This window comes from Lemur catta, chromosome 13 (assembly GCF_020740605.2).
Source record: "Lemur catta isolate mLemCat1 chromosome 13, mLemCat1.pri, whole genome shotgun sequence".
NCBI classification, from domain to species: domain Eukaryota; kingdom Metazoa; phylum Chordata; class Mammalia; order Primates; family Lemuridae; genus Lemur; species Lemur catta.
In genome coordinates this window covers 3805858-3821363 of record NC_059140.1, presented here as the reverse complement: position 1 = coordinate 3821363, position 15506 = coordinate 3805858, and the positions used below count along the sequence as shown (strand labels likewise).

The 15506-nt window shown below is 35.6% G+C and overlaps 2 protein-coding genes across 2 annotated transcripts; both read right to left on the bottom strand.

Moving 5' to 3' along the window:
* Nucleotides 1-1697: 1697 nt before the first annotated feature.
* On the bottom strand, nucleotides 1698-2677 carry LOC123648969 (olfactory receptor 6F1). Its single transcript, XM_045566903.1, has one exon. The coding sequence runs from the start codon at nucleotides 2634-2636 to the stop codon at nucleotides 1710-1712; it is 927 nt and encodes a 308-aa protein (XP_045422859.1). The 5' UTR covers nucleotides 2637-2677; the 3' UTR covers nucleotides 1698-1709.
* Nucleotides 2678-9504: 6827 nt separating this feature from the next.
* Nucleotides 9505-15257, bottom strand: LOC123648968 (olfactory receptor 14A2). The gene is made up of 2 exons (XM_045566902.1): nucleotides 15151-15257; nucleotides 9505-10608 (listed from the first exon to the last, which is right to left on the bottom strand). Exon 2 carries the CDS (start codon nucleotides 10587-10589, stop codon nucleotides 9645-9647), a length of 945 nt encoding a protein of 314 aa, XP_045422858.1. The 5' UTR covers nucleotides 10590-10608; nucleotides 15151-15257; the 3' UTR covers nucleotides 9505-9644.
* Between the last annotated feature and the right edge of the window lie 249 nt (nucleotides 15258-15506).

Below are 15506 nucleotides of genomic sequence, written 5' to 3'. Positions count from 1 at the left end.
TTTCATTATGGTACCTTAAGAGGTAAACTTTCAACACAGACATACCTTTTGAAAATTAATATGAATCACTCTCACAATGAATCATCTTATTCTATTCCCTTCAAACATACAGGTTTTTTTGTTCTATCCTACCTCACTTCACTTTTGAAACCAGGAGAGGTTTCAAATAATACAAAAAAATATGGGGTCCATGGGGTAGCTGCTACCCAGCCCCTTAAGCATGTCTTCTGTGAGAAGCAGCCCACTTTGTACATGTGTGAGCTAATATAAATATAAGGAGGACAAACAGAATATATCTGCAGCCTGCTAGACCCCCCGTTTTCTGCTTCTAACCCACAGCCATAGAAAAAGGAACAGAGGGAGGGAAATGAATCTTTCATGTACTGATGGTTGAGAAGGAAATAATTTTGCTCCATAAGGGATGCAGTCCTTTAGAGGAAAACCAAATAGCTACTATGATTACTTTCTCTTATGGCTATTTTCCCCCTGAAACCATTGGATGTTCTATCCTTGCTGACCTGCTAATAGTCAGAATCCATTAGTATTTTCCTTTTCTAAGGTCAATACACTGTTGTACAAGGGACTTCTATTGCTTTATTTAAACTTTCCTGTAGTCCCATTTATCTACTTTTTTATTTTAATGCATAATAGTTGTACATATTTATGGGATACATGTGATATTTACTACAGGCATATTGTGTAATGATTAAATCAGGGTGTTTAGGATATCCATCATCTCAAGCATTTATCATCTCTTTGTGTTGGGAACATTCCATATCTTTTCTTCTAGCTGTTTTGAAATATACAAAAATTATTTTTAGCTGCCATTGTCTACTGTGCTATCCAATACTAAAGTTTATTCCTTCTAGCTAACTGTACATTTGCACCCACTAACCAACCCCTCTTCATCCCTCCTCCCCCCTACCCTTCCCAGCCTCTGGTAAATGCCATTCTATTCGCTACCTCCACGAGATCAATCTTTTTAGCTCACACACATGAGTGAGAATGTGCAATATTTGTCTTTCTGTGCCTGGTTTATTTCATTTAACATAATGTCCTCCAATTCTATCCATGTTTCTACAAATGACAGCATTTCAATCTTTTTTAAAATCTACTTTTCATCATACACTTTTTGGATTGCTTTGTTTACTATCCTTGTGAAAGAAATGTGGCACATTGACATTATCAACTTCCAATTCCATATATATAACATATCTATTTTACAGTATATTATCAAAAAATACTATGTTACAATAATCACATTCTCTGATTTCAGTTATGTTTTCATTCATTTAACCTTTGCATATTTCCCATATCCCATGTTTCACAATTATAATTCTCAAAATTTTTTACTTAAGTGTTTAAAAAATCTTTTACAAGAAACAGTTTAGAGTTTATTTATAAAAGCACCCTTCTCACTGTACATTCACCCCTAATTTTATGAAAGGAACTCAAGAGCAAATCTAATTCAATGTACATTTTTTTTTTTTTTGCTTAAAAGAATCCAGTTTGCTTAGATAAAAATTCCCATTTCTATCATATAAGATGTAGAGTAAGTCTACTCAGTTTTTTGTCCTGTTTGTGTTTTGGTTTTTCTTCTCTTTCTCTGAGTATCAAGAAAGATTTGTCCTGTTCCTCCATATTCTTGCTTGAAACTTCTGCATAGATGTGGAGACCATTTACAGGACTTCTCTTACGTAGAAGGAGATTTATTTTCCCTTCCATTTCTTCAGCAGACTTTCTCTTACTTCCTTGTTACGGAGTGTATAGATGAAGGGGTTTAGAACTGGAGTCACCACGGTGTTCAGGACATGGACAGCTTTGGTCAGATCCAAGGCATCTGTGATGGAGGTGCGGATGTGAAGAAAAATCGTGGACCCATACCAGATGAGCACCACAGTGAGGTGAGAGGAGCACGTAGAGAAGGCTTTGCTCCTGCCACTGGCAGATGGGATCCTGAGGATGGTGCTGATAATGTACACGTAGGAGACCAGAGTGATGAGGCATGAACTCAGGATGACCACAAAAGCAATCACAAAGGCCACGAGCTCTATTGCCTGTGTGCTGATGCAGGCCAGGGCGATCCAAGGTGCAATGTCACAGAAGAAGTGGTTGATGGCACGGGCGCCACAGAAGGACAGGCCACTGATAAGGGCTGTTGGCACTGCAATGAGCAGGAAACCACAGACCCAGGAGCCCAAGGCCAGCTGTGCAGCCAGCAGGCTGCTCATGATTGTCCCATAGCGTAGAGGATAGCAGATAGCAAGATAGCGGTCATAAGCCATGGCTGCCAAGAGGAAGTACTCTGTGCAGCCTAAGGAGAAAACAAGGTACATCTGCAAAAGACAGCTTGTAAATGATATGGTCTGACTTCTCCCCAGTAGGATGGCCAGGGCTTTGGGGACCGCAGCTGTGGTATACCAAATCTCTAGGAAAGACAGGTTGCTCAGAAAGAAGTACATGGGCGTATGTAACTGGTGGGAGGTACTCACCAACATCAAGATAGCCATATTACCGCCAACTGTGAGGACGTACATTACCAGAAAAAGCATGAAGAGAGAGAGTTGAAGGGCCTGGGACCCAGGAAAGCCCAGCAAGAGAAAGTCCTGGAGTAGTGTTTCATTGTCTATATCCATTGTGGACTTAAGCCAGGAAACAGAGGCCTCCCACTGAGCCCTTTGACCCAATCACAAAGTCCTAGAAAGATTAAAAAGAAATGAATTCACCAAGGAGCACCAACAACTGAACGCAGATTTTCAGAGAAGTTCAGAGATGTTTAGAGATGCTCAGAGATGGCCTAACATTTGTTGATTGGTTGTTCTGTGCTTGAAGCTAGGCATAGTTAATATCAGTTATTTTAATGATACATGTATTATTATAACCAATTAACAGTTTGGAAAACTAATGTCAAAGAATTTTAGTGGTTTTGCAAAAATCGCACTGATAGTTACCCTTCACCTCCAAGACCCTCTCTGCCTTCATCATCCTCTTATGAGCCATGCCCGAGCTCAGTTGTAAATTACATCTAAACTCACAAAGGGCTGATCATTTCAGGTTGTCTCAATTCATTCTGCCTTAACTAGACTCTGTGTGGCCCTTGAATGAAAACATGTGATTTTTGTCTTTGTTTAGAAATCGGCCTCCCAAGCCTAGGTTCTAGTCAAATTCATGCTTCACACAGTTTCTAAACTGATCTTCTAATTTATAAAATTCATCTTCAAAAATGATGTTCAGAAGTCAACAATGAGACTTTTAAAAAGACAGTTTCAAAATGATTTTTGTCTTGATTATTTCATGTTTTTATTTATTTTATTTTATTTTTGTATTTCAAAGTATTATGGGTATACTAATGTTTTGGGTTACATAGATTGCTTTTTTCAGGGTTAAATGTGTGCCCATCACCCAGATAATGTTCATTGTACCTGTTAGGTAGGTTTTCGCTCACCCCCTCCTCTCCCTTCCCCCCTGCTTGATTTTCTTTGAGATTTACTTCCCTCTGTGTACATGTGCACTCATCAGTTAGTTCCAATTTAATAGTGAGTACACGTGGTGTTTGTTTTTCCATTCTTTAGATACATCACTTAGAATAATGGTCTCTAATTCTATCCAAATTGTTGCAAAAGCCATTAAGTAATCCTTCTTCATGGCTGAGTGGTATTCCATGACATACATATACCGCACTTTGTTAATCCACTCATGAATTGATGGTACTTGGGTTGATTCTACATCTTTGCAATTGTGAATTGTGCTGCTATAAACATTCTAGTGCAGGTGTCTTTGTCATAAAATGACTTCTTTTCCTTTGGGTAAATACCCAAAGGGGATTGCTGGATCAAATGGCAGGTTGACTTTTAGTGTTTGAACTTATTAATATGATACATTCTTCTCACCGAAAATATATATTTTCATATTGAACAATGCACATTAAGGGAACTGCTTCCTGCATCCTGAATCCTGATGTTCATTTGAAAGTGAATACACTGAAAACAGGCTAAGAACAGAAAATCATTTTGAAACTATTTTTTTTAAATTTTCATAACTTCTAAACACTACTTTTGTGAACATAGTCTATAAACTAGAACATCAAATATTACTGTCAAACATGCAAGTGACTAGAACTTACATCTGAGAAACAGATTTTTGAACAAAGACATAGAGGGCTTTGGCAGCTTCACTCTAGGAATTCCCTTATGAATAGGAATGTTCCCTCTCTATCCTCATGTATCACACTCTTGCACTCACCAACAGAAAGCATCATTTCCCCCATAAATCTCAAATTTATTACTTGCATCCAGTACCAACAGCACATTTAGACTACAAAATGGGTCTACAAAGTAAATGGGTACATACATTTGGTTTACCTTATTGATGGCAGAAGGAGCTTCCACGAAGCACTTCTGAAGGTCTGCTGGACACAAAAATCACCTCAGAGTATTGTCAACAAGCAGGTTCTGGTTCAATCTCCGAAGGTGGGGCCTGTGATTCTGCACTTCACACAAGCTTCCAGATGTTACTGGCTGGAGACAATATTCAGGGAGCAAAGATCTAACATCTTTCTCATTTTGAAAAATAAAAAACCTGAAGGTCAGGAAAGTGACATGAGTGTTTAAAGAGCTGCTTGGTTGGGTAATTAGGGATCCAGAGTGTGCCACCTCAGAATGTGCTCCTCTGGCATAAAGATGATTTTGAACTAAAGGTAACTGGAAAAGAAAATGTAGACACAAGAAAAACTCTCTGGTCACCCCTCTCTACCAGGAGGGAAGGGGTGTTTCCTCATCACCAATGATAACTCTGGACTCTCATCAGTCCAGAGGAGGAACCAGAGGAATCTACATAGCAAACCTTGCTAAAGTAACCCTTATCTTCCATTGGTTTCCCAATATATTTGCCCTTCCACAATCTGCCACCCCTGAGAGCTCAAAGTTCATGGTTTTTTTTTTGTTGTTGTTGTTGTTAAAATGTTACATAAGTCCCCAAGTTCTAATCATCCCTTTGAGTTACTCAACCTTAAGTTCTCCCATGTACCTGTGTGATGCACTTGTTAAAAAACTTTTGTTTTTCTCTTGTTAATCTGTCTTGTAGAGCTAGTTCTGAGGGTCCCAGCTAGTGAACCTAAAATGAGTAGAAGGAAAAGATTTTTTTCCTCTTGTACAGTAGTAAAGAGACTAGATTATGAATTAACTATCCTAATGAAGAAGGAAAGTCAGTGAGAGAGAACAGTAAGAAATACAAAAAAAAAAAAAAAGAAAAAGAAAAAGAGAAAAGATGCTCCTTGGCAATAAATGCTAAGTAATAGATTTTACAAATTTCCTAAAGCTAATATGTTCTGATATCTGTATCATTCATGGCCAACCAATATATGTAACAACTATTTTCTAGTTCAGGTACCAATGTCAATTGTTAATGCCTTTTGCTATTGTCCAGTTGTTCTTTTTTAACAAGGTGGTCAAGGAACACTGATGTAAATGTAAACTCATAAGAACAGCCAACAGTAGCTAACATATAGTTGCTAACTTGCCAGTCACAAGTTTACTAGCTAACATGGTCTTTATAAAACCTATTAGCCTGCTTTTATTTTTATCTTACTAGCTTTACAAATGAGAAAACTGAAAGACAGAGAAGCTAAAGAAGTTGTCCAAAGTGAAGCATGACTATCAATGCAGAGGTCTGACTCTAGAGCCACAGCACTTTGAACTTGCTACTCTCAGAGACATTTTTATATGTCCATATGTTATCTGATTGGCATATTTAAAATTTTATATTTTAATTTATATTCAAACAGAAATCACTGGTCAAAGCTATTTCCGAAATCTACTAGTATGAAGTGATTCTATCTTAACTTTTATGAGTCATGTGACTAAAATAGTTACATTAATCATTTTCCAGATTCAAAATTTAAAAATCACTTCTGGTGACTAAAAATTAGAAAAATCAATAGAATATCAAATACCATATTACAAAATGACATTTTCTTATTTTACTTTCAACTGTAATGCTGACTTTGTCAGATACCGTGACCTAATATTTACTTGAAGCATGTGATGATTATGACCCATATTTAAAAACCTATATATATTGCTCTATATTTGAGTGTTTTTAGTATTACTTCTCAGATGGCCTAAAGGGTACTCTATGCATATGACTTAAAAGAGTTAAAAAAAATCAGAGAAATAGTTTTATTTATTGGGTTTAAATAAATTGTCTTTAAATATTTTGAACTAATTAACAAGTTAATCTTTTAAAAATAAATAGATTGAGTCTTTAACAATTTACTGACTGAGTATAAATCATTTTAGTTTCTTATATTTGGAAAGTTTTCAGTTTTAGATAATATAACATGTTTTTTCATAGAAATATGCAATACTTTATCAAAAATAACTACATTTAATTCATTTCAGAATCTCAGGGGATTTTCGGTATTGACTGAATGCCATAGTGGATCTATCACAAGGCACAAATTTGTGATCACAAAGGTACCCATTAATCAAGCATTGAATAGAACATGTCAAGTACATAATAAGCCTTTTCACTTACCCAGTTGAAATTTTCTGCTATAAACTCCATAAACTCTGCAAATTCTGTCTCTTGACTTTACCTTTCCTCACTTTTTTATTACATGATTTTCATTATCTAAAAATACTGTATCTTTACTTTAATCATTCCCTCTTATCTCTTTTCTTTTTTTCCTTTGGTTATCTTATTATGTAATGGCATGCTTCTTTCTGTTAACATTTATTGCTCTTCTATTAACTCCATCTTCCATAGTCTTTGAAACTTTATCTCAATCTTTCTCTATTTCCTTTTGTCCTTTCACGCTAATCCTGACCTGTCCTCATTATATCAGTTGCCCTTTTGGTGTCTTGCATTTTCTCCACTTCTCTTCTTCATAATGAGCTCCATAGTGAAAGTGATTTGCTATCCAGTAATTGCTTATGTATGGATGAATCTTCTGGGAGAAGGTAAACTATTGACTCTCTCTCTTGAGTACTTAGGGCTAGTTCAAAAAGACATAATCTTGTGTTAAATATTTTTGATCATTTGATTTAAACAACTAAAATGTAAAGTTACTAGAATGGGAAAGGGATATTTCTTTGGGTTTTACATATGTTAAGCTAGATATTTTGTCTTGCTGAGAGCTTTTAGCAAGTACAAATATTCAATCAGTTCAACAAATTTATGAAAAACTCATTAAAACAACTAAGTAACAGAATAAAATTAAACAACTGACCTTAAATAAAAACATAATTAAGTAATATAAAGCATGATGTGACTGGAAATTACAAATTAGCTCTGAATAAGAAAAATTAAAATCTGCCTAGCTATTCATCAGACTAAAATAGGAGGGAAAGAAAAAGTCGGTTATAAATATAACAGGAAACAATTCTACCCAGGACATGTTGCAGTTGTAAAGCATCATAATGTCTGCCTTCTTTGAGTGATTACTATTTTATTACTGAGAAGCTTTCTTCTTTAAAATCTTAGACATCAGAAACTTTATGTTTTAAATCATATGGATAAGAATGAAATATCTTGCCTTTTCCAGGAGTACCTAATTTACTGTGTTAGAAACATACAACCTCACTTTCCACCCCAGGATCAAAGCTTCAGATAAAAGGTTTCTGGACACAAAATTCCTCATGTATCTTAATTTTATTGTTTCGGAGGAAACAGAACATTTGTATCCAGATCTGATGTTGACCCTTTATAAGGAGACTTGCTTTGCTTTCAGCCTATAAAAACACCCCTTCCTTTAAATTTCACCTCAACTTCACCCATCCCCCAATCTAAAATAACTCTGTCTTTACTTTGTTTAATGAAACATCCCATGATCCATGTGATTTGCAGCCTCCCTTGTTGCAATGGGTCAATTAACCTGACTTTGCTGGACTACAGGTATGCCCCTAGTGGTTTTAGGATGATTGGGCTAGGGCAGAACTAGAAGAAGAGTAAAAGTACATACCATGATTTAATATAGAGAACTGAACTCTAGAAAATTTTTTATATCCAATCGCTTGCTTGCAAGCTTACAAATTATTCTAGACAACTGAATTTTAATTTAAGGTATATCACCATTGATGTGTTTGTATGAGATAGAAAATAGCTTTCCTCAACCCTTCTAGGTTCTTTGACTGTACTACAAATTAAATTGACACAAGACAGACTAGCATAAGAAAAAACATTTAATTATGTATATACACAGGAGAGTCCCACAAAATATGACAAATAAGGGCCACAGGATTGATTGAAGCTTATACAGAAAGAATTAGAGGCTTTGCACTCCTGGAGCATGGTGTTGACAAGTTATGGAAGGGTAAGGGGAGGAAATGTATGGTGCATACAGGTCGACTTATGCAGATAAAATGTCTCTCAAGTAATAAAATTTGTCTCAGGGCAGTCTTCTTCCTGATACAAATAGTTTTTCTAATGTAGATTTCCCTCACAGAAAAATGTAAAAAAATTTATGTGTAAGAGATACTATGAAAGTTTAATTTTATTTTATTTACACTTTCTTACAATCTGATTTTGTTGTGGCAAAAATCAAAATAATTTTCAGAAAATATTTGAGACATAAGTAAATAAGATCACATGTGACTGAGAAATAAAACCTGGCCATCTAATTAATTCAAGTGACAACAAAAGATTGGTAACATGATTGAAAAAGAGCATAATATCATTGAAAAATTTTAGAAACCTATGTATTTTTTTCTTAGGTAATTAAGACCATAACAAATTCATTGTAAAATTGAGAAGACATAGAATCTGATAAGACATAGAATCTCTAGGTAGATTTCATAGAAGATATTGGAAAACCTCTTACATTGTACACACTAGTGGATAAACCAAAGGAAGCCTGTCACAACTCAGTGACTTTACAATAATTTTAACACATTTCAAAGCTTCTTTTAAAACTCATATTAAAAGCATTATTTTTCACATAGGGAGAGGTTTTCTTTCTGTATTACAGACATGTAGACAGACACACAGACACACACAGTTCTTAGAGCTCCAGAACTTTGCCGGGTGTCTTTCCGGAAACACTATTTACCTGAGTAACCGTGATTTGTCTTTGAGAACTCGGCTCAAGTGTGTCTTCCTCCAGGATTTTGTCTCTGTGTTACGTGTCCCCTGGGGACTGTTTATGGATCTGGGCACACACCCAGAATGGCCTTAGCCTACTATGTGGTTTTTGCCTGCTATCGTTCTGCCTTAGCACTCACTAGACAGACACTCAGGGAAGTAAGGTGTAAATTTTATCTCGGTAGCTCAAATGCATGGTACTGTACCCATCCAAACACCTCAATATTTTTGTGTGTTTTCAAATAGAGAAAATGAGTTATTAAATGGTCAAAAATAAAAACTTATCATGAAAAACAGAACCGATTCTTTCAGAAAGCTATACCACAAAGGGAGAGATGCTTTATCATAGAAGAATGCCAAATGAGTACCATGACATCTATGTGTTATCCTGATGTACTGCAATTGTCTGAGCTTAGAAGCAGTCAATTAGACTCTTCAGTATTTATTTCCTCAGGGCAAAACATGAATGTGTTACTTTTTTTCTGTCAGGTTATTCCAAAGTTAAAAATAAGAAAAATTCCTTGTGGTCTGTAAGGCACTACATCATTGACAGACACTTAGAAATGCTAAATGAGGTGAGCCTCTTGACCAGTTGTTTTTCGCACCAACCTTATTAGAGCCCGTTTCATGTCATTGTTCCTCAGACTATAGATCACAGGATTAAGTATTGGAGGTATCACAATGTAGATCACAGAAAGTAGCCTGTCAATAACAGATGGTATATTTGAAGGTGGTTTGAGATAAACAAAATAAGAAGTTATGATAAAAACAGTAAAAACAATGAGATGGGGGAGACATGTGGAAAAAGCTTTTGACTGACCTTTAGTGCTAGGAATCTTCAGCACAGTGGAGAAAATATAAACATAAGAGATCACAATACAGATGAAACACGACATGCCTAAACATGTACCAATGCCAATACTTATATAAATTACCATGAGCGTTTGAGAGCAGGAAATCCTCAGTAATGAAGGAACATCACAGAAAAACTGTGGGATCACACTGGAGCCACAGAAAGGCATGGAAAATGTGCCAGCTGTGTACACAGCTCCGAAGAGTCCTCCGATGGACCAGGAAGCACTTGCCATCAGCACACAAGCACCATCACTCATGATGGCCTCATAGTGCAGGGGACAGCAGACGGCTGCATAGCGGTCATAGGACATGGCAGTAAGGACAAATATCTCACCTGCTGAGAAGGAAGTCATTAAAAGTAGCTGAAAGGCACATCCTAGAATGGAAATGGAATTGTTGTTAATTAGGCTGTTGACAATGAATTTTGGGATTGGGACAGACACAAGGAAGACATCTAACAAGGACAAGTTCTTCAGGAAGAAGTACATGGGTGTTTTCAGTTGCAGGTCTAGGGTAATAAGAGTGATGATGAGAAGGTTACTCATTACGGCTGCCAGGTAAATAGCTAGGAAGAGCACACCATATAAAATCTGCAGCTCCTGGACATTAGAAAACCCCACAAGAAGGAATCCTGTCACCAAGGTGACATTGGCCATACTCGTTTCTCTTCACAGTCTGTCAAGGTGAGGAGATACACAAAAATAAGAAAAAGAAAAAAATTAATGTACACAGTCTAACAAGAATCATATTGATATACAGAAACATTCAGCTGAAAAAGAGTCATGTACCTACCTTGAATACTTCTGCATTTACTTAAAAACTTATTCTTTACTTTTTTTTAAGATAAAGCAATTCGTTGAGTAATGTATGAAGTCAAATTAGTCTCTGTAAGTCTTTCACCTGATCCTATAGGCATAAACTTACCTTGTTAAAAGATAGATATAACTTGACTAAACACAGAGATTTTCCCAATCGAATGGGCATTTGCATCAAACTATTATGGTGCCATGCTTCATGACATATCCTTTGCTTTCAGAAAAACAATCCAAAGTCTCATGTTTCTAGAGTGTGTTACTATTCCTAATACTCTACATAGGTGCAAAATAACAATTCTCATTACAATCGTGAACTCACACACTCTTGTATTAAATGATCCAACACTGGCAAAGAACTTTCTCTATTCCCGTGGTCATAAGCAAGGTAATATAAACAAGGATTTGTTGTTCAATGTTTGTATTATCTTGAGGTCATGAAATCCTAACATACTAAATGCCTCATTTGCTATGGGAATAAAAAGGAATCATTTAGCAAAATTTCATGTTCTTTGAATGCACACAATATATACTAGAGCTACAGTATCAAGAGGGCTTCCTGGTCATTGATTTGTTTATAAAGGGATCTTGAGAGGGCACCATGACAAAAGACCTTTCCAATTCTGACTGAATACTTTGGATTTTATTTTCATCATGTTATGCTGTCTATAATTTATTTTTTAATACTATCAAATATCTTCTTTCAGTGTTCAAAATATTTCCCTAGATTATTAATTACTGGTGCAGAGTTATTTATTTATTCTTTAACAGAAAGTGTTCTGTATGTATCAGACATCAAACTATATAGAAGAGATAAAAAAATAAAGATATGGGAGCTTGTTCTTACTGGGAGGAGGCGGACAATAAAGAACAATAAATCAATAAACAATATAAAACTGAGATGGTGACAGGTGTTAAGGTAACAGAAAAGTGTCATCTTAGAGATTAACCAGGTGAAAAGGTTTTCTATGTGGGTGAGCTGGAGGCTGACACCGAAATGAAAAGCAGTTTCCAGGACAAAGACCTGCAGAAAGGACACTTTAAGTGCAGCTCAAAAAATACAGGCAATGGACATGTGTGGATAAACTTTATGTGGTGAACTCAGAGAATGTGTAGTGGAGTGACAAAAGAATTCTTATGACATTTATTAGCCTATTCCAATGATCAGTCTGGAGAAATACACAAAGAAGAACAAAAAGAAAGAAGCGTAAAGAAATTGGCCATTAAATTTAATCATTTTTGGTGTTGCTCTAAATTTCCTTAATATCTACAAGGCTTTAAAACTTTTGTTTTGGAACAGACTATTCTAACATTTTACCAGTAGAAATTTGAAATTCATACCTTAAAATGTGGACAATTTTCTTCACACCTGGGCAAAGCATGACTTATCAGATGTACTTAAGGAGATAATCCCAAATCCACATGAGGCTGTAAATTTTTCTCCCAAAAGAAAAAGTTTAATTTACCAGTTGATGGCCAAATTAAAACAGAACGTCTGGTTCTTTTGTAAGCTCTCTATAATCACAGCATATAGTTGCATCTCTAGGCTTCTGATAAAGGACGCAAAGATCTCTGCAAAGCTGTGGTAGTTTCTTCACATGGAAGGATGCATATTAAAACCAGGAAAGTCATTTGCCTTTCTTTTATTTCAAGTTTGACGTCATTTGAAACCTTCTGTAGCCAAAAGGCCTACAACAAATTATTTTATAAGGCACTTGATTAATACCTTAGAATTCCCCAAAGGAAAACATCTTAAATATTTTCTGAATAACCTTATTAAGTAGTTATCTCTTAAGACCATTAGTGTTATAATCGTTGTTTTTTGCTGTAGGCAGGAAACACCTGTTTCCAATGTAGGTCCCAGAAAACATTCTGAAATATACTATGAAGGACATGATTCAGCCTTTTATCAGAAGTACTTAAGTAATGGTAACCGACTTTATAATATACTGTGTAAGAATCATTTGGGCATTTGGCTAAAAATAAAGACTCCCATAAAGCCTTCTTTATGCCTTTGACTCAGAGGGTCTCTGGTGAAGTTAAAAAATGTGCATTTAATCAATCAACTTAGTGATTTAGATGCACTACATACTTTGAGAAACTTTGCTATACAGCAGAAGTCATCTCAAATGAAAAGCAAAACAAATCTTACTGGTGATCTGTTAAAATCCCTCATTGTAGAGTAATAAAACTGAAGTCATTTTAAAAGATATAGCTGGAAGAATCTGGAAGTGATGAATGTTTTTGTTTATGTGTTCATTTGTTTGTTTGTTTTATCTAATCTTACCAGCATTAGCATTAGCTAAAAACTTATAGCTAGGTCCTTCCAAAATAATTTTGGCTACTAGAGATATAGTTAGCAAAATGGCATTTTCTACTATACAGTCCCAAGAACATATTTTTGTTAATGAAACTTCATCTCTCTTACATGGAGAGTTAATGATATGAATCATAGTGTATAGAATTAAATAAGATTATTAATATTTACACAATGCTGTTACTATGATTATCTATTAATATTCTTGAAATATTGGTTTATTTTTTCATGAATATGAATCAACTGGAATCTTGCCAAAGAAAGAAACAAATTTCAAAATAAAAATAAAGTAGGTAGTTTGTGTTAGGGAATACTGGCTTTTAGCATATAGGGCCAATAAGGTCTCAAAGCTTTGAATTAAAATAGCACTTTTTCATTAAATTATGAGCACATTGGTTTGATATTAAATATGACTTAAAATATAATTTGAAATTATTGCATACTGTACGTGGTTTATTTGTTATAATTTCATTTTACTTGGAGATACATTAGTTTATATTGTGAAATAAGTTAAAACTTACAGAGAAGTTGTAAGAATATTATGAAAAACTCTGAAATAACCTTTACCCTGATTCTCCATGTTGGACAGTTTGCCCCAGTTCAGGCATCAGAGATAGGAAAATGAATAGTGGTATTAATAACTGCATCTAGTTTTGTCTGTGCTCCTTTTTTTGTTCATTTGAATCAATAAGTTTTCTTTATTTATAGTATTCCTCCGTTCCAGAACAAGATGCAGTCTAGGATCAGGTAAGGGGCTTACTTGTCATGTTCCTTTAGTTTTTTATAATCTGAAGCAGTTCTTCAGTCTTTTTGTCAATCATGACATTGATATTTTTGAGGAACATAGGATAGCTACTTAAGGAAATGTTCCTTCATTTGGGATTGTCTACTTTTTCCTCACAATTACCTTTAAGTTAGCATTCTTGGTCAGAACACTATATAAGGATCATAATCAAAGGTATACCATATCAATCTATATTTTATTCAATGGATTATGAGCCATTACTATTTTTACTTATTTTTGTGCCAATTGTGATCTCTGAGGACAGGCACGTGGATGGAGTAGCACTGCAAAGTTTACCTGGAGTTAGTTAGATGCCTTATTAATTATAGTTATTTTAAATTATCTGTCTGATAATTTCAACATCTGTGTCATAATCTGAGTCTAGTTCTGACCCCTATGTTGTCTCTTGAGATGATGTCTGTCTTGCTTTGTGGCCTTCTTTATAAATTTTTTATTGCTCACTACACATGTTGTATTAGGTAATAGAAACTGAGGTAAATATTCCATTAGTGTGAGGATTTATGTTAATCTATGTATGAGTTCATCTGTTTTATTATTTATAGCAGCTATAAGTCTCAGAGGCTTTAGATTCCTCTAATGTCCTTGTTTTGGTCTCCCCTTTTGACTGTGAATCCCCTAATTACCGCCCTTCAGAGAAAATCTGTGCCTGCAGCTCATTCCACTGTAACTCTGTTATTTTATTGAAGCCCTGTTGGTGCGGTGACAAGGTGTTGGGAGAAGTGTTTTATAATCTTGTTATTCATTCTCAGTCTTTTAGTTAGCTTGTGTGTCCATGCTGTGACCACCACAGGTGTTTCCCTGTGGTATAAATTTTTCCCCCTTAGAGGAGACAGGAATGCTATAGAAGGCTAGAGGGGGAGCGTGCCTTTCCTCCAGGTGGGATAAGTTTCTAATAAAGTCTTTTCGCCTGAAGAATAGATCTTTGATATGGAGAAGGCCCTAGGCATACTTCACCATGGCTATTTTTTCCAACCTTTTGCCAATCCAGGAGGGATTCTCCCTTGGTTCTACTTTGGAAACTTTAGTGAGGTTCCTGGAGATAGAAACCAATGAATGTATGAGGTGCCCATTGGACTGCAGCCCTCAGGAGTTTCTCATTCTCACACCATCCTGCCTGTGTTCAGGAGTTCATCAACACTTGTGACCCTACCAGTTTATGATTTCAGGGGCTTCTGTTCTAATGAGCAGATTGTAGCTATGACTCTGCATTCACCTGTTTCTCCAGATTTAAGAATTAGTGTCCATATTAACAGACTAAAGATAAAAAATAAATACACGATTACCTCAGAATCAGAAAACAGATTTGGAAGATTCAAAATATATTTGTGATGTGACAAAAATCCTCAGTAACCTGGTGTTGAAGGTAACTTCTTAAACTTATAAAAGGCATCTGGAAAAATAAAATAAGAACCCCACCCAAAACAAAAAAGAAAACTTTGGACTATGGAGCAATTCCTCCTTTACAAACCTTCCAAACCTCAAAGTAAGAGTTTTATCTCTCGATCATGTTCAACTTGCTTATCTGCTCAATCATGCCACCTGCTCATCTTACTTCCCTACTCCAGGTCTTTCTTTTCTAGCCTTCTTTCCTCCTCTCTGTAAAAGAAAAACCTTTTCTGCCTGACCATTTAATTATAGG